This window comes from Etheostoma cragini, chromosome 4 (assembly GCF_013103735.1).
Source record: "Etheostoma cragini isolate CJK2018 chromosome 4, CSU_Ecrag_1.0, whole genome shotgun sequence".
Classification (NCBI taxonomy): domain Eukaryota; kingdom Metazoa; phylum Chordata; class Actinopteri; order Perciformes; family Percidae; genus Etheostoma; species Etheostoma cragini.
In genome coordinates, this window is record NC_048410.1 from 21646648 (window position 1) to 21670634 (window position 23987).

General features: G+C 38.1%; 4 protein-coding genes across 7 annotated transcripts in view; 2 read left to right on the forward strand and 2 right to left on the reverse strand.

Annotated features, from left to right (window-relative positions):
- Positions 1-88: 88 nt before the first annotated feature.
- On the reverse strand, positions 89-7363 carry slc5a8l (solute carrier family 5 member 8, like). Of its 2 annotated transcripts, none has more exons than XR_004656464.1 (15): positions 6378-7362; positions 5924-5989; positions 5620-5671; positions 5252-5319; positions 4776-4930; positions 4342-4482; positions 4129-4258; positions 3936-4024; positions 3503-3615; positions 2583-2650; positions 2391-2477; positions 2078-2269; positions 984-1093; positions 758-843; positions 89-528 (listed from the first exon to the last, which is right to left on the reverse strand). XR_004656464.1 is itself a non-coding variant. In XM_034870397.1 (15 exons), exons 1-15 carry the CDS (start codon positions 6729-6731, stop codon positions 415-417), a joined length of 1821 nt encoding a protein of 606 aa, XP_034726288.1. In that variant the 5' UTR covers positions 6732-7363; the 3' UTR covers positions 89-414. The 2 variants fall into 2 exon arrangements, 1 of the variants encoding a protein (XP_034726288.1); XM_034870397.1 differs by having other exon boundaries at positions 2082-2269; positions 6378-7363.
- A 2779-nt stretch (positions 7364-10142) lies between these two features.
- On the forward strand, positions 10143-12157 carry tshba (thyroid stimulating hormone subunit beta a). Its single transcript, XM_034870600.1, has 3 exons — positions 10143-10358; positions 10470-10668; positions 11508-12157. The coding sequence occupies exons 2-3, from the start codon at positions 10507-10509 to the stop codon at positions 11784-11786; spliced, it is 441 nt and encodes a 146-aa protein (XP_034726491.1). The 5' UTR covers positions 10143-10358; positions 10470-10506; the 3' UTR covers positions 11787-12157.
- A 3733-nt stretch (positions 12158-15890) lies between these two features.
- The window catches only part of slc25a55a (solute carrier family 25 member 55a), a 13227-nt gene continuing 5130 nt past the window's right edge, over positions 15891-23987 (forward strand). Inside the window, exons 1-11 of one of the 3 annotated variants that reach the window (XR_004656362.1) lie at positions 15891-16040; positions 16768-16872; positions 17447-17572; positions 18044-18099; positions 19368-19458; positions 19559-19677; positions 19798-19993; positions 20105-20259; positions 20362-20437; positions 20536-21594; positions 22335-22341. Coding sequence is in view for 2 of the 3 variants with exons in the window: in XM_034869663.1 (XP_034725554.1) it covers positions 16853-16872; positions 17447-17572; positions 18044-18099; positions 19368-19458; positions 19559-19677; positions 19798-19993; positions 20105-20259; positions 20362-20437; positions 20536-20695 (999 nt within the window). In the remaining variant the exon portion in view is untranslated. Of the gene's footprint in view, positions 16041-16767; positions 16873-17446; positions 17573-18043; positions 18100-18566; positions 19459-19558; positions 19678-19797; positions 19994-20104; positions 20260-20361; positions 20438-20535; positions 21677-22334; positions 22342-23987 lie in introns of those variants that run through there. The other 2 variants (XM_034869663.1, XM_034869664.1) reach the window with 2 other exon arrangements.
- Positions 21992-23987, reverse strand: part of tspan2a (tetraspanin 2a) — a 13851-nt gene continuing 11855 nt past the window's right edge. Inside the window, exons 4-9 of the mRNA XM_034869665.1 lie at positions 23710-23784; positions 23536-23628; positions 23376-23444; positions 23111-23194; positions 22878-22946; positions 21992-22797 (exon numbers count right to left, since the gene is read on the reverse strand). Of these exons, the coding sequence (XP_034725556.1) occupies positions 22881-22946; positions 23111-23194; positions 23376-23444; positions 23536-23628; positions 23710-23784 (387 nt within the window). The 3' untranslated portion in view covers positions 21992-22797; positions 22878-22880. The remainder of the gene's footprint in view (positions 22798-22877; positions 22947-23110; positions 23195-23375; positions 23445-23535; positions 23629-23709; positions 23785-23987) is intronic.

Genomic DNA, 23987 nt, shown 5'->3' on the forward strand with positions numbered 1-23987 from the left:
AAACAATGATCGCCACAAAACTTTCTTTTTTTATCCAGTTTGACAGTCAGTTATAATGAAAAAAGAACATAAATAAACTACATTAACGTAGATTCTCTTCAGGGCTTTATTACATAGTATCGGATCGGTGTATAAACTCCAGTACTTCCCGTTACTGATACCAGCGTTTTAGGCAGTATCGGAGGTATATAACGAATACCAGTATCGGTATTGGAACATTTCTAATATACAATTCAATTTTTGTTAGGACAGAATTTTATCACTAGTTAAGTTCTTTCTTATTGTAAAGTCTGAATTATTTTGTATTTTAATTTAAGCAACATGTTTGAAACACATTCGTATCAATATAAATAGGCACATACCAGTAATAGTTAATTATTTGTTTAAAAAAAAAAAAGTATTGTTATAGCATCATTAGAGTTTGGTGGCTTTTTCATCATCTTTACTCCTCATTTCAAAGTCTGTGAATGTTGGGTTGTCAGCTTCCATATGAAAGTCTGTTGCAGCCTTTTCTGGGGCTACTGATGCCTGGAGTGGGTTGAGAACAAACTATTATTATTATTAATCCTTTATTTAACCAGGAAGTCCCATTGAGATTCAGAATCTCTTTTACAAGAGAGACCTGGCCAAGATAGCAGCCAAATCACAACACATACATAAAGACCAAGTTACATTATCAATAACATGACAAAATAAATATTATGTAATGTATCATTACTTTGTTACCAATTATTCAACAAAAGGATCATTCTCCTACCTCTGATTTACTACAGCAGCTGAAGCAGAACAGATCACTCCTCTTCACAAACAGATCAGGGTTCATTTTTTCTTGCTTGCATCCACCTTAAAAAATAGATACATATTCCCATAACTGTTTCATGGTAGCTTTAGATGATAATAATAATAACATATATTTAGACCACACAAGCATTGATGTGTCTCAGCAGTGGTACAAGGACCGAGGTTAGGAAATAATGTCTCACCTGTGATTATGCTCACCAGCAGGCCAGACACTATTGTGGTCAGTGTCCCCAAGAGAGATAAGTAGACGTAGGACAGAGAGTACCAGGAGTCTGCCAGAGGTGGCCTCACACTGACACACAAAGACACTGTTTTAGTCCTCATCCTCCTCTTATTCTCCACACTTCTCTCGGATAATATACTGGATAAAGTTGACACGCTTTGATGTATTTTTAATATCTTATCTTGTTTAATAAAGGCCTTTTTATCACTGTTTGTAACCAACACTGAGTGCAGTGACTTCATTTTTTTATAACTTTTTAGGTCATAATTCTTTTTCCTTTTTGTCGATGGCATTCCCTTCCATGAGCACCGGTGGTAAAAGGGATGCCAGGAGCGCCCCTGCCACTTCTTTCTTTTATACTTTATAAAGTAATGTTGCAACTAACGATTATCTTTATTATCGATTAATCTGCCAACTATTGTCTCCACTAATCATTTTGGTTTGTCCAACCAAGAATCCAAAATCCAAATATATATTCAGATTACTGATATAAAGCAGAGAAAATTAATAAAATCGTCACATTTAAGAAACTGGAACTAGAGATTGTTTTTTAATATTATTATTTTTAAATAGTTGCAGATTTATCAATAATGAAAATAGTTGCAGATTTATCAACAATAATCATTGATTAATCAATGAAATTGTTGCAGATATACATATACATCTAAAGTTTCTTCGGATATTCTTATTATGTATTTGGATTTTTATCACTGTGCAATTTTATTGTATTTCGGAATTTGTTTTGAAATGCATTTAAAGCCTTTGCAAAAAATCTCTTTCTGAAATGTAGTCCAGAAAAGCAGTGGGTGCAGCATATTCAATCAAGTTTAATAAAGTTTATGGATATAGCATTGTAGGTATTGTATTGGAGCATTCCCTCTGTGAGCAGTCTAACCTTGATGACAGCAACATCTATCATTATAAATCTATTCTTTTCCAGCCGTGAATCAATTTTGTACTTTGTTCTCATTTAGTACATTAAAATGCTAAATGACCATATCATGTGCTTGAGTGACAGTAGATGAACCCTTGTTTCATGCATATTATAATGACTCACTTTGGCTGTGAGGTCAGAGGACTGGTCCACGGAGCTGTCGTTGTGTAGTTTTGGCCCATAGTGTTGTTGCAGCCCGCAGTGCTGACTGGAAGAGGATTTGTCTTTTCAGCTGTTGCTGGGTAAACCTGGCCTCCAATCCCCACCCACAGAGTCAGCACAAGACCAATGATCATTCCCGAAAGTCCTCCCTGCAAAATAAATAGGACTGCAATCAAGTACTTTTTGGATGTGTCACATTTACCAATTCCCTGTGTTGCCAGAGGCTGTGGCTGTGCATGTGAATGTTCCAGAAAAAAAGAAAATACTCACTATGGAATTAGTTGTGCGGAATAGCATGCCTAAAAGGTAAAGACCAAGAAGAGGTCCGCTGATCATGCCAAATATGGACAGAGCTGCCTGAAAACAGAGAACTGTCAGGAGTCTTGCAGTTCTTTACATTCAGCTCGTGGTGGTACAGTAGAGCAAGAAATGGCTGCGGCAGTGTTAGTGCATGGTGTTTACCTGCAGAACGCTTCCCATCAATGAAGCAACTCCAGCCATTCCAATACACAGGGCACCAAAGAATACACCTGGGAGATGTTAAAATCAACATTATTGAAATAAAAGAAAGGATATTGTCACAGCTTTCAAAGTGCAAAGTTGTCCTACATATTTAAATGGCCTCGTTGAAATTTAGTAATAGATGTAACAGATGTGATTGGGAAAAGAAAAGGCTTTCTGAGCTTAGTGTATTTTAAAAAGACATTTTGTCTTGGTTTTCCAGCTTATCTGCAGGTCGAATGTTGAAATGTTTTCAGAAAAGCAATGAATTTGGTTTTAAAAATATATATATAAATCTCTCTCTTGCCTTTGATAGGCAGTTTGTGTGGCGTTTATATCAAAGTCAGCACCATCAGACCATTAGCACACTGTATCACTGCTGTTTGCTACAGTAGTATACTTTCACTGTGCAACAAGGTATAAAATTGCGTTATAGGCTGTGTCATTACAAAGGGAGAACTGAGTTTAACCCCTATGATTACGCTGAGCAGGAACATTATGATCTTGTTTAATTACATAACAGAGCCTCTCCCTTTTATCTACTCTACCAAAAGAAGTTCATAAAACCTACATGTAGCTGCCTGTGCTGTGTTTTCACTCCAACTCTACCTGAAGAAACGCTGTACATAACTGTGGTAACCACTGTTAACACAGTGCGCGGTGAAGTGTGCTTGTAACAAAAACTCTACACAAATAATGATCAATATTTCCATTGAACAAACAACTTTTTCCTTGTATGCAGGAATCAAGCTGTCTATTAATTGTTAACACGTCTGATCATGTAGAAACTCGTACGGGGGAATCGGGAAACACTTTAAACTACCTGCTAGGAATAACAAGATAAGATAAGGGTTTTTTTCACAACTTTTTACACAACTTACTCAGGCCCATGTTCATCCAGGTGACCTGTTTCTCTGTGAGGTTTTTGCACACGGGAAAAATAAAGTCTTCCACAGTGACAGCAACAAGAGCATTAATGCTGGAAGACACCGTGCTGAAAAAATATTCAAACGGTAGGCTTTTAGTCACTGGACAGAACAGCAACACTGATGCATTTGATTGGCAGATTAGATGAGAGATATGATAAGTCGTAGGTAGCATGCAGATAATTGCTTGCATTTATGAATAAAATGACTAGAATTGTTTAAAAAAGTTCAATCGTCAGTGGAACAATGGACTTTTTTTCAAAAAGCAACATAAACCAGGTAAAGTATTGCCAATGTAACTTATCTACAATATCATTTTTGTGTCAATCCAGCCTTTTTAACTCGGATTTAAAATATTGCATTTTTCCTTGTTTGTGGCAGGCCTCACCTCAGGGTACCACTGTATGCAGCAGCCACAAACAAGCCAGGGATTCCCGGGTAGTCTGCCAGAATATCCATCACAAGGTAGGGCAGCAGCTGGTGTGCAAATACACAGCCATTTGAACTGTTAATAATAATGCTTTGTTACACAACAAACAGCATGATAATGAGTAAAAAACAATTTCAGCTGCTGCAGTAACCTGGTCCTGGGCGCTTATATCACCATTTGTAAATGGGTCACAGTTCTTGTAAATGGAGTACATGGTGAGGCCAGAAAACACAGCCAGACTCACGGTTACCCACAAGCCAACCATGTTCACGTACAAAGACCTGAGAGACAAAAGAAGAATTGTAAGTGTGTGAAACTATGGCTCACAGCTAATCATTTTGTTTTTCCCTGCAGGAACACTCACATCTTGGCATGTCGCAAGGTTTTGCAGGAGATGTAGCGTTGCACCTGGGACTGGTTGATTGAGTAGATGGATACCCACATGATGCTGCCACCGACTATGATAGTCCAGAAAGTATGACGCTTCAAAGGATCTGGGTCAAAACTGGGATGAAAATCAACATGGGAACGTGTTTGGGTACATCAACAGTACAAACGTCTGGTAATGTGAGAGGACACTTTTGAGGCAATGAACGGACATAATCAAAATTCTTGATAGTTGTGTGCAGTGAACCGTCCTTCCTTGTAAACAAGAGTAATTAGGAGTCACAGAAAACAATTCTAGGAAACGTTAATGTAATTTGTTTTTCTGTGGCTGCAAACTAATTGATCTAATTCAGGATGCCCCGCCCATCTGGTATCATTGAAATGAACTAACAACACTGCTTATGTTCTTACTCAAAAGCGTCTAGTCGGCCTCCTTTGCCGGCGTCGTCCCAAATCTTCGTCAGGCCTCCCTGCAGCACAGCTCCTCTAGCTATAACAGCCACAAAACCTGCCAGCATGGTCACCATCTGCATCACGTCTGTCCAGATTACTGCTTTCAGACCGCCCTGAAACAAAAGCCATGAGTCAGAGGCAGCTTATCATTTCCAAAACATACTCTTTCCAAAGTTAGTGCTAGTTGAAGCTTACTGTGGTGTTTAAAAGGGGTACAATTACATATTATCATGCAGAGAATATCTTTCCCATGCAGATCTGACAGTTGTATTAACCACAAAAAAGGTGGACGATGATACTTTTATTGAACGGTTTGAAATACATAACATACTTTAACTTGATGATTTTAGTTTGTGTACAGTGTTTACCTGTTGTATATTATAATATATCCAATACAATACAGAATAAAAAAAAATTAAATTCTAAATACCAACCAAAGTGCAGTAGAGGATGCACACTGCTCCTGTAGCCACCAGCACTCCCCATAGATCAAGCCCTGTGACTGAGTGATCACAAAAAAAGCTCCATTATGCTTTCAAAAATGAACATATTGAGACATAAAAGTCATTGCCATTATTAGTAACTTTGTGGCAAAGTCTCAGTGACCTCTTTGAAATGGTGCATTTGCTCATTCTTGAACTTGAACCTAGCGATGACTTTTCCCTTATTTTAAACAAAAACATCAGTAGTATATAAACTGTTATCAGGACAAATCAAATCAAGGTAGCTCTGGAAAGATCATGGTGTAATACAAAGTACTTTTCATTCATAACTGTTGCAAACAGCCCACTTAAAGACTTACTTTGATTTAGTGCAAGAGCCGGAGCATAGATGACCAGACCAGTGTACAGGGCCTGGGGGGAAAAGCCACCATTAGCTGATTAGGTGAACACAATAAGCATTTGATTAGCACACTAATCTTGGAGTTGGTATCAAGAATCCATTTTGCATAAAGTCAAAAAGAAAAAGGACAGGTGCTTTTTTTACAATGGTAATTATGGATGATGGTTCCATTATTCATGATTTTGTACTTGTTTTTAATTATCTAAATACAAAAGGCCATTGAATATTCCTTTTTATTTCTGATAAAAGCATGTTGTAGTTACCGTCTGAATGATGTACATAGATGTTCCAATTATCCGAATAGGCTGGCTGAAGCGCATCTCCAAGTACTAGAAATGAAAGATAAACCTGTCAGACTTCATTAAACAGTTGGTTTAGTTTACACATCCACATTGACAAAATTAGGTTTGTTTCTTTGTTTTTGTGAGTCTATTTTTTAACACCAAATTCTGCTCACTTTCTTTTGGAGGAAATAGGTTCATAGCAGTTGACTTTGACAGCCATTAACCCCTGATCATTTTAAACAAACACATGTTCCTGACTAGTGGATAAATCATTAGCCACATTAACTTTTAAAAGTCTTTGACTTCTTTTACCTACCGAAAAACATGCTTGCCTTATTGATCTTGCATTTGATATACATTTTAAGTTATTGCTTCCACTGTCAGCCTACCTTTGCACTATTATCATTATTTACAGTCCGTGACATTGCCGTACCTCATAGGCGCTGGTGATCCCCAGTCTGTAGAAAAGTGGGACAAAGACCTCAGCGGTGATGGCAGACATGATGGCATAGGAGAAGCCAAAGAGCCAGAAAGCAGCTCCAAACCGGTAAGCCTCAGTTGGTGTGCCGATGACTGTGATGCCAGACATAAAGCTGGCTGTGAGCGACATTGCAACTGGCACAGCTGTCATTTGCCGTCCACCCAGCAAGAACTCATTGCTGCTGGTCTCCTTGCGGCCTCGGATGGCCTGGAAAAGGCCGACGCCAGCTGACACCAAAATTGTTCCAGCGAACACCACATAATCCCACGCAGAGAAAGTGGCCACTGGGCCACCTGTACCAACCATGGTTAGTTCAGCAGAAGGAGCTTCCTTTTAACAACACTTCTCTCTGAACTGTCGTTAAGAATGCTGAGATTCAGAAGGATTTCTATATTAGGCAATCTTGCTAACGTTTAATGGTCTTCCCTCTAGTTTATCCTGAAATTGTGCTCAAGTTCAGTTGTCCATAAACCAAAAAACTAAACTCACACTAAAGACAGCCACAAACATACTTGTCAGTGCATTTCAGACTCTGTCAACTGTAAGACACAGTTAAATCGGCTGCACTCATATTAGAAGTTTCCCTTTGAACCTTCCACAGAACAGAAAAATCCAACGAGTTGGCTTTAGTCCTCTGCTTTTTCCACTTTGGTAATCCAACTATCAACTAGAACAACAACATACCACTGTAGCACATCTTCAGCATTTGCCAGTTGTCTTGTCTACTCTGATGTTTTCAGGCAGGCTGTAAAGATTAGTTCGCTTTAGTTAATAATCCATCAAGGACACTAAATACTGAAGTCCGCCATAATTTCAGTGATTCTAAAAGTAAATAAAATAAAAACAAATTTTTACTTTGTTACTAAACCTAACCTTTTTTAAGGTGATGATCCTGTGGTTTGTTCTAATGGCAAAAAAAGCGTTGTTCTGTTTTCATGATGTCTCCAGTCCTTATGAACTGAAGAGGCATAGTGACACATCTGTAGCGAGTCTTTATACAACTCCAGGTTACTCAGTAGTTATGGCTTATCTGAGGAATTTCATGAAGCAGGTTAAACATTTTGACCTTTTAAAAAAAGTGGCAACTACGGTAAAAAAATATTGCAGATAAGAAAGAAAAAGTAAGTGTAAGCGGTTGGGAGGGACCTTGATGTCTGTACACAATAGGATATTAAGTGTAATTGTGGTATTAGTGATCTAATGAATGGAGATTATACAGTTGATTTGATTCGAGTCACTCTTGATGAGAACATCAGTTCTCAATGCTTGTAAAGGTGAGCTGGGGAGAAGGAATGAGCTGATCACTGTTTTGTAATGTTATTTGTGAGCATGATTCATATTCATTGATAGATTTACTCCGCCACACCTAGGAAGATGAGGCCCTAAATTTACTGAGAAATACTGAGATTGAAATAAAAGAAGAAAACCAGTTCGTCCGATGTATTTATGACATTTATGACACAGTACAGGAATCCCAAGAAAGGAATCATAGGAATCATATTAAACTATAAATAAAGAAAAGACATGACATTAAAAACAACCACATGCTTTGCAAATATGACCTGATGTATCAGGAAGTTTTGTAAGAGCAACAAGCACTTTTTTTTCAGTCAAATGTAAAATATGTCATTTTTTCTCAATCAGAACACTCTGACATTTTGAAGTAGCGTGGGATCATTGACCTTGTCTTAACCCTCATGTTGACCAGTTTTTTCTATATCAATGTTCTTTTTAATTACCCAAAATAACATGATTGATTTCATACAATGCTCTTTGGCAAGTACAAATCTCTACTTTTAATAATTTTTGGTTGACTCATTCAATTTTATAGCATTTGAAAAACAAATTGAAGTGGTTTTGAATTAGAAGAGTAAAAGTTGACATATTCCAGTCTATGATTATTCATCAACATCCATTCCTTTAATTTCAGTTGAAATAATTCCTAATTTCTGCTTTTCTAAATCAAACACAGGTATAATTTTCCTATAAATGAGGTATTGACCATGAATTCCAAAAATTACTGTAAAACTGAAGTTAATATGTTAGTGTTACGTAGTGTTGAAAACTTCCAAAAAACTGACAAACATTGAAAAAAATGTAAAAAGTGTTGAAAAAAAGTGTTGATTTTCAATTTTGATGGGAAGACAACCCAAGGGTTAAATAAAGTAATAAACTTAATTAAAGTTAATAAGTTAGTGTTACGTAGTGTTGAAAATGTCAAAAAAGTGTTGCAAAAAGGGACAAAAGCCTAAGAAAAAAAGTTAACTACGTTGATAGAAAGCGTCAAGTGTTGAAAAAGGGGACAAAAACGTAAGAAAAAGTTAACATTGATAAAAAGTGTCAACAAGTGTTTTTAAATTTTTACGGGAAGACAACACAAGGGTTAATTAAACAACCACCATTACGATGAAAATGTATCTGTTATGGGACAATTTCAAGTTTTAGTGTGTAACTGCTTGATATTATTGAACGTCTGTTACATTCAAGCCATGCCCAAATGAGTTGCTACAAAGCTCCTTAAGCTATCAGCTCCACACAACTCTCTCTGGATTTCTCAGTATGGCGATGTTCAGGAGATTGTGTCGTCTGCCGACTTTTGTGCGCAAAAATTTGAGTAAAGAGAATTACCTCCAGTCCATCATGTTTTTTTAATCCTCCGTGTCCTCCTTGGCTACTAGCAACTGCGTGGATGAGGGGTGGGGGTGGTGCGTGATCACGGAAGGCTTTACCTCGTGGAAGCGTTGACCGTTTTGCTGTCATTACTTAGAATTCCTAATGGGGGAGACAGAAACTATGCACTATTGCTTATAAGTTAACTATAAGTTTTACACTTAGTTGTGTGTGCTGTTTAACGTGGTCAAAACAATCATACTAAAAACCCTTGTGTTGTCTTCCAGTTAAAATTGAAAATCAAAACTTTTGACAATTTATCAACGAGCGTGTGGGGAATCAATCATGTTATTTTGGGTACTTAAAAAGAACAATGAGTTAGGAAAACGGGTCAATTTGACCTGAGGACAACATGAAGGTTAATTAGCACATTGAAATGCGTTGTAATCTTAATATAACTGTACAGTGTGCACCAAACATTAGCATGAGTGGCTTATTGATAATGAATGTCATATAAAAAAGAGGTATCTAATGTATTTATCTGTTGCATGTAATTAATGAAACAGTGATACTTTGTGGCAGGTTAAGTGCTGTAACACTGCTGCTGAGTATAATTGTTTGACATTGTATGATGTCCAATTACACTTTAATGTATCATGCTGATTTGGAGCGTTTTCTGTGAATTGGAGCATCTAGAGGGGTTAAAGGTCATAGGACACCACTGAAAGGTGACCAAATGACAGCGCTCCACGTTAATGATTAAAATTACACATTTCTCTGGGTTTGAACATTGTTAGAAACCTTTGGGGTAATTTAAGGACACAACTACTTAAAATATATAATATAAATATTGTCGTTTTTTTAAAGCATTTTAAAGCAGAAAGATAGCGTGTAATGTCTTTAATGTTTATCCAAATGAGACATAGATTCGGTTTGTTTTGGAAAAAGATGTTGAACACGGTTTCAAATTAATTAGAGTGGCTCTTAACAATATGTGCATTCTTCCAAGCCAAAGTTAAGCTTTAAGTGACATCTAGTGGCCAAAGTTTCAGACCCCTTTACAGAGTCCCACAAAGGCTTTCAGCTGGTGCAGAATCCATCGGGTCAGTTTCATTGGTTAATGGATGAACTTTGTTAATGAAGAACATCATTAATTCATGTCATCCACATAATGGACCAAAAGTATAGTTCTGCCTGTTGGTCACAGATAGACGATAACTGCTACCTTGGAAACGGGTGGATATTAAAATGTTCCCATAAATAGCAGGGATGTTTAGACTCATAGCATCATCAGGCCCGCAGGTGCTCGCATCTCTCGAGCAGGTGACTCACACATGCACAGAGGAACAAATAATATCAAGATACTAAACATTTCATACTCTCTGTTTTCTAGTGGTCAATTTTACTCTTATCTTATCTTTCCTACCCATGCAGGTTTCAAATTGATTGGGCAAAAATAACATTGCTTAACATGGAGAGCGCCGTGTTCACCTGCTGGCTCCTTTTCCTGCTGTTCAGCCCAGCGGTTCCCATGTGTTTACCCACCGACTTCACTCTGTATGTGGAGAGGCCAGAGTGTAATTTCTGTGTGGCGATCAACACAACCATCTGCATGGGATTTTGCTACTCAAGGGTATGTATGTATGTATGTATGTATGTATGTATGTATATCCTACATTTTCATTTATTGCTTCAGGTGGAAAAAAGGATGGCCAGTGAAAATTCTCAATTCCGATCGGCTCAACTTTTAGTAACCTCTCTTTCACTAGTCAAAACATATTTCCATTTTAACATAACCAAAGTGTTTAACCCTCTAAATTGGAACTCAAATTGTTTGCAAGGAATTATAAAATACATTATAAATGAAACGCTCAAACACAATAAAATAACATTTATTAAATACAACAAAGACAGATTAAACTCAAATGTATTTCTAACATTTAATAATGCACTTGTTATTAAATTTTAGAAGGGCAAAATCATGAAGGACAGGATGGAATAAAACATATAATAGGTGATCTTTTTAGAAAAGCTCTATGTCTGAGTGAAATATTTTACTTATAAAATAATTTACAACTACACTAATTTGTTTTTTTTTATTTTACAATCCTTATAAGAAAGTTTAAAACGTGGTTATAATGTTGAACATGACTTCAATCTGACCAACATTTTGTGATAAAGTTAAAATTGTAAAAGAGATTTTTTACTTTTTTTTACTTTTTTTTTTTTTTTTTACAACAATGACATAAAACCTTTTCAAAGTCCATGTGTCTACATACAACTTGTTGGCTATAATCCTTGACATGAATTCAACATGAAGCACATTTATTAAAAAAATGAACAGTTGTGGGTGACATCAAGTAAAGTCCCATAAAATGTAACCATTACGGCCACATTTTGTCACATTTTCAGTTAAAATCCAGCACCTTAAATCAAGTTCTGCGTTCTCATGTGTTTGTGTATGGTGAGCAGGACAGCAACATGAGGTATAGACTCGGCCCACGCTTCCTTATCCAAAGAGGCTGTACCTATGACGATGTGGAATACCGCACAGCCATCCTGCCCGGCTGTCCTATCGACGCTAACCCCGTCTTTACCTACCCAGTGGCTCTCAGCTGCCACTGCGGTGCGTGCAAGACCGACAGCGATGAGTGTGCACACAGGGCCAGCGTGGACGGAGCTAGGTGTACCAAACCAGTGAGACGTATATACCCGTACCCAGGCCAGAGCAACTACATGATCCCTTTCTGATTCATCTGTTATCAGCTTGTCTCTTTTTTTTCTGTTAAAAAGACCAAGCTGAAACCGCATGATTCATGAATGTTTTGACAAGACACAAACGTAATCATTTAGCATGCAATGGTAATGGTGACACATATACACTGCCTGTACTGGTATTGTACCAGCCTGTTTTATTGTACCTTTGTTGCCCAACGTGTCAGCCCAACAGCTGGCTTCTCCAGTTACAATGGGGAGAGGGGGGGGGGTTAACCTAGTGCCTACTGTTGTCTGCGTCATTATTCATCCTTCTGTACTCGTGTGTGTGACTCCCAGACTTATTATGTTTACTCTGAAATGGATACTCTGAATGCAACTCAATTAAAGCTGAAGTCTCTAAATAGCTCTCTGATAAGCTGTGCTTGACTTAATCACATCCTGTGCGGACCCATTCTGTATCTTTCTGTATACATAACAAACATGCAAGGCCGTGACGCACAATGTCACCTCACTCAGGATACTATCTTCGTCTCAGCAGTCATCCTGGAAGGCACATGATTGTCGACTTGTTAAATGGATTATCAGTAAGCATGTTGAATCACAAAGATCAGGCACAATGTCCACAGAGGAGTCACCAAACACCAATATGACCACGTGACTTTCTGTTGAGTAATTTTGTCTGTCACGTAGAGCTTGTATGCACAGTTTCCCACTCCCAAAGGGGATTTGGGAAGACAGCTGGAGCTTATTAATAGCACAGCAGTTCAAAATGGGAGAACATATGATTAAGGGCCATCATGTGAATCTCTGACATGGCTCTGTCATCACCTTATTTCATATTCTACTCCTGTATATTGCAGCATTTTTCTGTCAGTTAAAATTTCTATTATTAGGTGTCTCTGTGTAAATGAGATGATCAGTGTATGTAACAGAGCCTTATTGGTCTTATTTGTTGGTTCGGCAGCTCTGACAGCTTCTCACATTTTGAAGCATTTAGCAAAATATACAATAGAATAGAAAGATGGTGGCTAAAGGCCAGAAAAACATCAGATTTAAAAAGATAACATAAAGGATCATTCTCCCCCTCACAGAAAGAGACAGTCTCACTTTTAATAGGATTACCATCTGCATTACTTCAAGTTATGCCTTTGTGCCACTGATGCCTGACATTATTCATAAAATGACAAATTAGTTGTGCTTCAGCTGACTGTATAGATAGAAAACCAGTTTCAAAATGTTGGGCCACCCTGACTTCAAGGTGTGTAAATTCTGACAAGCTGACACTGTTTAACCTGGCAAACAGTCTGCTTACAAAAAATGGCCCTTCTGGGTTCTGGAGTCCATTGTTTCTCTGAGTCTATCAGTGTTGATACTGCTCCTTATTCTTTAACCCTTACACTATGTCTTCAAATGTGTTTTTGTTTTTTTAACTGCAAAGGAGTGCCTTGTTTTTCATTTAAAGAATTTCCTGAGTACAACTAAAGTTAGTAATATAGCATGGCTTTACTCGTAAACCCACATAACCGCAGGGTTAATTGTGCTGATTACTTTATACAGACAGTTGACCTGATATGACGCTAAAATCATCAGACTGTTATGGGACAATGGTTTGAATTCCACTGCGGAAATTCCCTGTGTAGTGGCGTATTGAAAAACAACCACCTAATATGGAAAAGCAGTGGATGAAAATGGAATTTGCTTCCATCAGCACTCTAAGAGAACCAGCAATGTGGCGCGCATACCGATCACTCTTTCATTCAGACAAACCATACAGTTTTGTTTGTGTTGTGTTTATTCAACTAGAAAAAATGGGTGATTGTTTTCACCATGCTCTAGGAAAGGCAATGTCCATCTTTGGGTTTGTTGGTCTGTCTAGACTGAACTATGTCACAGCAACTACTGGATGGATTCAAATTCCATTTAGGACAGTCATTCATGGTCCTTTCATGACCCCACAACTTTTCCTTCAGTTCCTTTGGTTTTTAGTAACATGTCTGGGTGGACTGTCGACATAAACTTTGTTACAGATTTTCACAGTGCCCAAGTGATGTGTCTTAATGACTTTGGTAATCTTCTGACTTTGTTGGTAGCGCCTCAAAAGCTTGTGGAGACATTCACATTTCCCAGACTATGAATCCTAATGGCTTTGTTACTATCTTACCTTTTTCTATAGCGCCATCATGAGCTTTACATGTTTGGTTTTGAGTGAAATGTCTCCACAACTAATTTTATGCATTGCTATGAAATGTGGTACACACATTCATGGTTGCTTCAATATGGATTGTAATTTGGTGGTACCCTAATGATTCCACTAGCAGCTGTATCTGACGTTCACTGTCATTTTGCAAATTATGGGATGCTAACATGCTAAACTAAGATAGATCAGCGATTGGCTGATCCACTGTGCCTAAGTAAGGCCTTACTGAGCTCCTAGGATGGCTTAATAACTGGCTGGACATTGTAACTATGTCTGGTAATGGTACAAATTTACATTATGAACAGTTAACTACTGAAAGCTTTTATAATTTAGTATGTTTGAGTTTTCTTTCATTTCTAGATTTCACATGCACAAGAGAAGACTGAGAGATAGTGTTGGGGACAATTATTGTAACACGGAGTAGTTTCCAGCATCTTTTGATAATAAAAAAAGACAAAACAAACAGTGTGGAGCATACACACCCATATTGTAAACGTTATTCATTGTCAATCTTGTACGTTTTTCTAGTGAACTGATTAGTTGTAAGTCATACAGCCTATATAAAGCTTTAATTTAGATCCTAATCTCCAAAATTGTCCAAAACCATTTACAAAATGCAGACGGTCGGATCAAACCCTGGAGACTTCATCTGACGTATTACTCCTCTTTTGGCATCAATGTTAATATGCTCCCTGATCATCTTATTCTTTTAGGCTCCATTTAAATAAATAAAAATATACTGATTAAAATACTCTAAGTATGAATGTAAATAATTTAATAAAAACAAGAGAATAAAATACAATTGAATAGTTATGCAAGTATGACAATGCTGCCTGTGGGAAAAATGTAGGTCAAAATTATCCCCTTGTAGAATTTCACACACCTTGACAACTTCTCAGTTTGAGTCATGCAAGTTAAGAATTGCCTTGGAATGTGTACCTTTAAAACCAACAGCCCAGTTTAAAATCTAACAAGTTCCATCATGCCTTTGGTATCCATCTGGTAATTATATGCACACAAGACTATTGTGAGCACCTGCAATTGAAATCTAGAATTTACCAGATGGTCTGATAAAACCCTAAGTCCTACCTTTTGTCCCTTGTTTAACCTATAAGAGATGCACCATGTTTGTCTCACTACAAGACAATGTAAATTTACCTAAGGGGAAGTCACTGGACGTGCTTCTCTTTTTCAGTAAAACCTGCTTATTATCTAGCCAGCCATCGCCAGAACCAAATCGCAAATGTAAATTAAATGGCATTTGCGTGAGAAAATAAAAGATTAGTTTGCAAATTCTCCAGGTTCACAGGCAACTTCTTATAGTACAAAACAATGCAAGTACTCATTTAAAGTGCAAGTACCTCAAAGTTATACTTTACTACAGTAATGGGTTCTGTAACTTTCCACCCCATAGTATAGATTAGGATGATGTCATCCCACTGACGTAGCAATCACATTTACCAGAATGTTCTTAATGTCATAATGATTTCAACTCATTATTGGATTATCTTAACCCTAAAATCCTTTAAGGAAACAGTGCCCGATTTAGGATTATTTTCCAAAAACGTATTTAAAACGTAAACGTATTTCTATCCATACAGGATACTTTTAAGGTTGTTTTAAGTGTTTACTGAACGCTAATTTACATTAATAGGACGGTGAAGGCATGACCCGCCCTATACTCTCTATCTGATTGGCCAGTGTTCGTTGCTTTTGGGTTTAGTGTAGGATTGGAGAGGGTAAGAGATTTTCAAAGAAAGGGCGGGATGTGCCTTCACCATCCTAGGGAAAATATACTCGCTCACCCAACACAATAGTTTCTTTCATCTTCCTACTTTAACCATCTTTATAGCTTTATGATTGGTGGATCAGTGGATTGATGGGTCTACCTTCCGATGAAACAAGCAAACGGTCAAAAGTAGCCAATCAGCTACGGGTATAGACATTAGCTAACCGTTCTGAGTCTGCCTCTGCTTAAAACTCAGTGGAAATTTCCACTCTCTTTACTCATTGCTATATAGCCCGGCGGAGCACACGGATACTCGAGACGCTCATACAGCATAACTTCTAAGCTACAAGACAACATTTTGGTAAGCAAAGTGTTTTTATTTGTTTAAAATATTTAGTATGCATTTTTAAAGTCCGTAAATTGTTTGCGATAGCCAGCTTTTTTGCTCTTTTTTTGTATTTTAACCAACCACTTCGCTAGCGGTACCCCATTTAACGAATTCGAAAGCACCCGTTCTTCCGTTAAAAGACAAATTTGTATATAGATAATATTTGCGCTTTATTGCTAACGTTACGTTACTTATGAAACTAGCTATGTTTTCGCAGTATAGTCAACGTATTGCAGAACCTCTTATGGAAATGATTATTTGCTCTTCTTAAAGGGAACGCCAATGGAAGGTTTTTTTTATTGCTTTGCATTGATCGTAACGTTATCCCCATACAACTGAGTTTAAATGAAGCTGCTCTTAATTCGCGGCACAGCCTGCACGTTAACGTTACTTAGAAATTCAGCTGTAATGTTTCGTTAGACTAGTATCAAGATGAATGGAAGCTTTTAATGCCCATGTATGGTGTTCCGGTATTTGACTGTGACACGCCCACGGGTTGTACTCCTAGACAGTGAAAGAAAGGTTGTAATCTACTACTCGTATTGCAAGTAGCGGAGCTGCGACGTCACGGTCCCGTGACTCTGAGGTACCTAGTAAAGCCAAAGCCTCTGGGGAGGGTGAGATAAACGCTGTACACTGTCTGAGTTCTCAGGAACCTGCTTATATATCTGAAGTAACTCCTCCCGTTGTCTCTGTCTAGGATTGTAGTCCTCTATTTGACTGAAGAACACTTTGGATCTACATCACTCCATTTTACATCTCTGTGAATTTACTTCAAAGTCATCATGTCTCAGCAGCAGATCAGGTAAGTCTCATACGTTTTCTTTTTCTCTGTGTATGTATGATTTGCTGTATTACATTTATGTAATGTGCATTTTCATTATTGGCAAATAATCTCAATTTAATAATTATCTTGGTATTTATTTCAATCAAATGCCAAACATTACCTACTGTCAGTTTCTCATTTTGGCATTTTAAATTGTTGTAAAGTGAATGAATGTGGGATTTTGATTGATGGTTGGATTAAACCAGACATTTAACAACCTTACAGTTGGTCTAGGGAGATGTAAGGGACAACACATATGAAGAATGGCTTGCTTATCAACCATTTAAAACATTATTTTCATTATTGATTAACCTGAAGTTTTTGTTTTTGTTTTGAATAATCCCCTATGTTTAAAACTAAATGTCCAACTGACAATTTACAGGTTAAAGATATTGCATTTACAATGCTATTAAATAAAGAAATGTATCAAATTCCGAAACTGACCATTCCTATTAATCCGAGCCATAACTTTCGTATTTTATGTTCACCATTTTACAGTTTTATAGATACATTTCCACAAAGCGTTGACATTTTTGTTGTTGTCTCCTTTCAGCCTTCCAGCCAAGCTCATTAATGGAGGTATTGCTGGCATTGTTGGGGTTACTTGTGTCTTCCCCATTGACTTGGCAAAGACCAGGTTGCAGAATCAGAGACAAGGTCAGCAGGTCTACAAGAACATGTAAGTGTTTTGGTTACTGTTGTTTTACACGACAACACTCCGTTTGCCTAATCTCTTAGCATTAGAACTACTACGTCCACGTATAATCCAGTACTAGTCTCGCTAATCCCACAACGACACATGCAGGGCGTCGTAATGTACGTACAGATTATAGGAAATGCCTAATTTGATGGACCATGATGACCATTAATCAAAATTTCTCATTCCTCTCCAATGAGGTAGTCCAAATGTCCTTTTTGGAGGGTGGAAATGTACAGCTTTATTTAACCTTTCAGCGTGCTTCTACATGTACTAAGAGAAGTCACTGTTCTCTGACTCTTTTTAAACTATCATGTTGTTAAATAACGGTCCTTGATATTTCTTTATATCATTAAGCTTCTGTAAAATGTGTCTTTTTCAATCCGCTACTTAAAAAAAAAAATAATAAAGTTTTAGACCAATAATATTTTAATTGTTTTGTTTGTTCTATAGGATGGACTGCCTTATCAAGACAGTTCGATCAGAGGGATACTTCGGCATGTACAGAGGTACGATTTACGCACATCTGAATATAAAGAACCAGTAGGCCCGGACACGTAGGAGAGGATTAAATGTAGACAGAGTAAGCTCTTTCTATGCAGACGTTGACAATTGATTACATGATTACAACTGCTGACAGTTCAGACACACTGTATTTTGGATGCAAGTGTTGCTTGACTTACTTAAATATAGTTATGAGTTAGAATTATTGAATAGGTTATACAAGTGAAAGTGGCAAAAGCTGCTCCCATGCAAAACGTTACAGCTTTAAGCTGGTGTTTTTATTAACAACATTCATGCAGTAAGTAACAGAACACACTGTTTAATCATCAGTTCATTGATTAAGTGTAAAAAAAGATAAAGTAAAATCTTGTGGACGTTATTTAAATATGAGGAAAAGGAGACATTTTAGTCTGGGTCTCTCTGCCTGTGTGAGGAATGCTGTTTGTCTGCATCTGTGTTTTTCATATTACAGACTTGGGTCCCCCTGGGATATTGAAGGCTAGCCGATAAGGCGCAGCCACGCTGGAGGCAAATCATATAATGGTTCTTACAATATTGCTCTATTTAAAACTATAGGCACATAAGTGTATGTTTTGACATCTCTTTGTTCTATATTTTGACTTCTTGTTAATAACTACTTGGCTGTCTCTTCACTGTCCTGTCAACTCATAGATCCTCATTTTTTGTAGTCTGTGTAAAGCGTGTCCTTGCAGACTTTGGTTGATCTTGAAAATGAATTTGTGGCAAAATGTTTATTTTAGACAGTCTCACAAATCAGTTTTTAAGTTTGTCTAAAGCCTGCATACACTGTACATACACAAGGCTTCACGCTGTCCTTTCATTAACTTCTATTGATGTCTCTTGTCATTAACATACCTATTGAGTTGTAGCCTTTCAATATAAACACTTTCTTTTCTTCAAATGTCCTATGTGAACTGGGCCTTTTTTTTATCATAAACTGGCTCCCTGTACTTCATAGACTTGGTGTGTGCATCTTTCTGTGTTTATTCATCACTCCTCATTTCTGGTCTTATCTAGCTTATTCCTCATTTGCAGTAATTTCTTCTGACATAGTCCACCTTCCTCATAACTGAAGTTACTCTAAACTGAAGAAAAAAATCTTAAAGCATTTGCCCTGTATTTTAGAAATTAGCTGCACACTGGGCTACATGACATGCTAATGGATCAATGGTAGTGGCAGGGATGGTTTTTGTGTAAGTACTAAATGAAAATGTGATTGTGACTTCTGTGCTAATGGTCTGTTCTCCCTTAGGTGCTGCTGTAAATTTGACCCTGGTCACCCCTGAGAAGGCAATCAAGCTGGCTGCTAATGACTTCTTCAGACATCACCTCTCCAAGGACGGGTAAGCAAAATCATCAGAACATCATCTTAAGGAAGTACACTATCATCATTGTGTTGCTTAGTATTTGTGTTGCATTATATGTTTCCCTATCTGTTAACAGAAAGGGCCAAACAGTGTTCAAAGAGATGCTGGCAGGTTGTGGTGCAGGTATGTGCCAGGTTGTTATCACCACCCCCATGGAAATGCTCAAGATACAGCTACAGGACGCAGGCAGACTTGGTGAGAATACAATGTTGACATTCACTATTATCTGTGTGCATTTCACTCAAATCGCTGCCATCGTGTGTGTGTGTGTGTGTGTGTATATATTAATATTAATGTTTCGTCTTTTGTCCAAAGCGGCCCAACAGCAAAAACCGGTCATGATGGCTCCCACCAAGCTTGTGGTCACTAACACCGTGCTCAGCCGCTCCTACAACTCTGGAACGGTGGTCTCGGCACCACGAGCTGTGTCTGCCACACAGATAGCGAAGGACCTCCTCCGTACGCAGGGCATCCAAGGGCTCTACAGAGGGCTGGGGGCAACACTGATTAGGTAAAACTGTTGTTCCCCCCCCCCCTGAGGAGGGATCATGTTAACTTGTTTTACCAGTTACTGTGCATCAGTGTTTGTGTCTAAAACAACATTATGTTTTATTTCTTTTAGGGATGTGCCCTTTTCTATTGTCTATTTCCCATTGTTTGCCAACCTGAACCGCCTTGGGAAACCCAGTCCCGAAGAGTCGTCCCCCTTCTATTGGGCTTTCCTCTCTGGCTGCGTGGCAGGTTCTACGGCCGCTGTGGCCGTTAATCCCTGTGATGGTAAGTTTTTAAGAAGCCATATCAGCTGTGATCTGCCCTAGTTGTAGCACTGTTATGTTTCTGGAATGTAATCTAATAATTTTCTTTCTTTTTTTTCTTCAGTGGTGAAGACTAGACTGCAGTCACTGAACAAAGGGTCCAGTGAGGAGGCTTACAATGGAGTTGTGGATTGTGTAAGGTAAGACAGATGAGTCATTCCTTGTTACATACCTACCTACCTACCGACCCTTTTGTGTGCATGTGTATACATAAACCCATCCCTCTGGTTCTCCACAGTAAAATAATGCAGAAGGAGGGGCCCTCTGCATTCCTGAAAGGGGCTGCCTGTCGAGCTCTGGTCATTGCTCCTTTGTTCGGCATTGCACAAGTTATGTACTTTGCTGGCATTGGCGAGTACATCCTGGACAACTCTCCTTTAAACTTCCTTTCGGCATGAGAGCATATCAACTTGCTGGCGGGCTATGCACAGGACCATCTGAGCGTATACGGTGGAACAACTGGCAGCTACATACCACCAACTTACAGCAAAAGAAAATCACACTAGTCTTGTCTGACTAAGTCATAAAGGCGTCTGTGTGGTCTGACAGCTGTTGCACTCAAACACTTTTGGGACTTATTCAGTAAGCTATAGCCAATGTTTGCACTTGAAGCGGTTAGCCTTACTGGGCTGGGGGACTTGGAGTTGGAGTGTTATTCTTTCTTTGTCCTTGACAGTCCTTTTTCTTATTCCCTCTGTGAGGGAGGGGAGCTCACTCCATCAAAGGATCAGACCTATTTTTTTATGTTTTCTTCCATGCTATCACTTTCCATATTCTTTATGCATATGCTAGTTTTATTTTGAATTGCTGAATGCAGCAGCTTTGCAGTATTTTTTTTGTCTTTCTTATCCTTTTCTGTCTCATGTTACAATTCCTTCCAAGTGGGAACAAAGGTTGAAAACGGGAGATACATGGGGCCCAATATGTAATAACAATAATATTCATTGTGAGGGGATCCTTTTACATTATCAGTTCGAACAGCACTGAATTCCACTGATTATGAACCATCCTACTGACGTGGGACCATATGGTCTGCCAAACCATAACCGTGTCCTGTTATACATTTGATGTTAGTCCTATAGTTGTAGTCTTTGACCTGCAGCGTTAGTATCTTGATACCTGCAAAAAACTTGAGATGCATTCATTCACAATATCTTTGGTTGTCCACAAATCTCAGCTTCAACATTTACATATGCATACCTGAACCTCAAAAGACTTGTTTTGGTTTATGCCTTGACAGAGCAGACTGACGTTTCTCTCTGAGTTAACACTTTTAGCCAAAACAAGCATTATTACTGTGAGAGAAATTTGACTGTTACATAAGTTTCTAAAGGATTTTTGTACATACCGTCTATATATACATTAAAATTTGCAATGTACTCCTTCTGTGTTCATGTATTGATTTGACTGATTGGCTTAACAAGGGCCATGCAGACGTAGGGAAACCAGTATTATTATATAACTTGCATGTTTCAACTATTGTACATTTGAAGATTCATTCAAGAAATGAAATTACTGTTTAAAAACTGTATGCAGGCCAGCATTATGGGTTTAGCATTGTGCTGCCATTTCCTGTCACAGAGCTCTGGTGAGTTTCAGGAAGCTCACCGACCACAAAATTTACACACATGAGACACGTTACAAGAAGAAAACTTGTTTAGACGCTTAAAAGGCGGGAAATAACCAAACATTAATAAAACCACCCAATATTTTTATTACAGTTAACAGCATAGCACACACTATTATTCTATAATTGACATCTTATTGGCACACCAACAAAATTTACATCTAAAAGAATTCGCACAATGCAAACTATCTGACTGTTACAGTTAACACGTGCTCCAGAAGAGCTCAACATGTAGTCTTATTGACCTTTTAGATGAATTTGGAGATTCACAGAGAGGCAGTTTATCATCAGACCTTCCCTAAACCCTTTGGGGTGACATTGTCATTACACTTTCTCTATTGTGCTTTAAAGTAGAAATACTTGACAGGGAGCTATGTACATATTCAAATCACAAGATAAATAGGTCATAGGTGACTAGTGCGATAGCTAGAGGCTTACTTGTGTGACTAAATAGGCACATAATGGAAATGTAAAGGTAGGCTAGTTCTCAAACCATTTACGCACACAAAGTAGTATGGGTTACACAAAAACTGCACAATAAATAATGTTAAGAGTAGGAGCATTAAACAGCTGTCCATATTTACAGCAGCCACAACATTCCTGTGTCAAAGAAGGCTCATGTACTGTGTTGGAGCTACAGTGCAGCACTGTGTAACAAAAATATGCTAAAACTGAGGAATGTCACAGAGTTGTGCGAGAATGCAGAGCATGTGTTATGGAAAAGAACAGAGAAATACATTTTCAGTGCTGGTGGAGTTGAGGAGAAGGTGTGAAGATAACGATCCAGCGTATTGTGTGGAATTTGGCCCGCAGACAACTGGGATGTATTGTATTCTCTCTGTGATATTCAGTGAACTCCCCCACCAGATCACTCTACGAGATATGACATTGATTATGAAGGGATCAGAGTGTGTGTGTGTGTGTGTGTGTGTGTGTGTGTGTGGTCAACTCACCATCTATATAACCTCCCTGTTGTTCCTGATGGCACAACACAGAACCATACTGAAGATCATTCCTATGATCTGAGAGCAGACAAATTTATCTTGTTAACGCATGTTGAGGTATGTATGGAGCTTCATGTAAAGTAGCACGACCAAGTACAACCGGCAAATTGTTGAAAGGACCGTGACCTGTAATTGTGATTTTGGGTAATGAAGTTTAAATTCAAGGTTCTGTTAATCCTCACCATTACACCTGCAATCCCAATCCCAGTGTATCCAATAATATGCAGTTTATCATTGAAGAAGTCTGTTATTGCAGTGAGGCAGTTCTAAAAACAAAAATAAAGCATTGTTGTTCATTCTTACATATTGTAATTACAGGTGTTGCATATAATCTCTACTGATCCAGTGCCATACTTACACTAAATTGTAGCAAACCCTGTAATGTAAAACCAGTGCTATGATGCCACCATGTGGTTATAGAGTGTTATAGCAGGTATGAGGGTTTACCTGGGTGTCTTCGGACTCTTCACAAAGTGTGCTAGACGCGTCTGATGTGGAAGCTCCACAACAGTTAAGCTGTGAATGTGAAAAGTAAAAAAGAATACAACTGTGATGCTGGTGGCGTTAATTGTGACAATCATTATGAAAGAGGACAAGTTTTACTCACAGTTTTGTGGTAAATCGATGCGACTGCGGTGCCATTCGGATTGGAGAGGTCAGCGATGGAGCTGCTGTAAAACTTTTGGACTTCCTCAACAATCTGTGCATTGAGAAAAAATGATAAAAAGTCAGTTGTTTTGTTACATCATGATTTAAAATGTGTATTGCTCGAGTGTTGTACCTGTTCCTTGTTTATGAATCCAAACACACCGGCGGCAACCTCGGCTCCAAAGACTATCAGAAGGCAAGCAAAGAACTGCAGAACAGAAGAGAAGCTGAATACTGCATTCTACTGAGGGCTTGCTTAATTTTTATTTTGGATTTAAGTCATTTCTTAAGAGTGATTTTAAATTTTTAATTTTATTTGTATTCTTAGGTATGTGGGATATACACTCACCGGCCACTTTATTAGGTACACCTGTCCAACTGCTCGTTAACACTTAATTTCTAAGCAGCCAA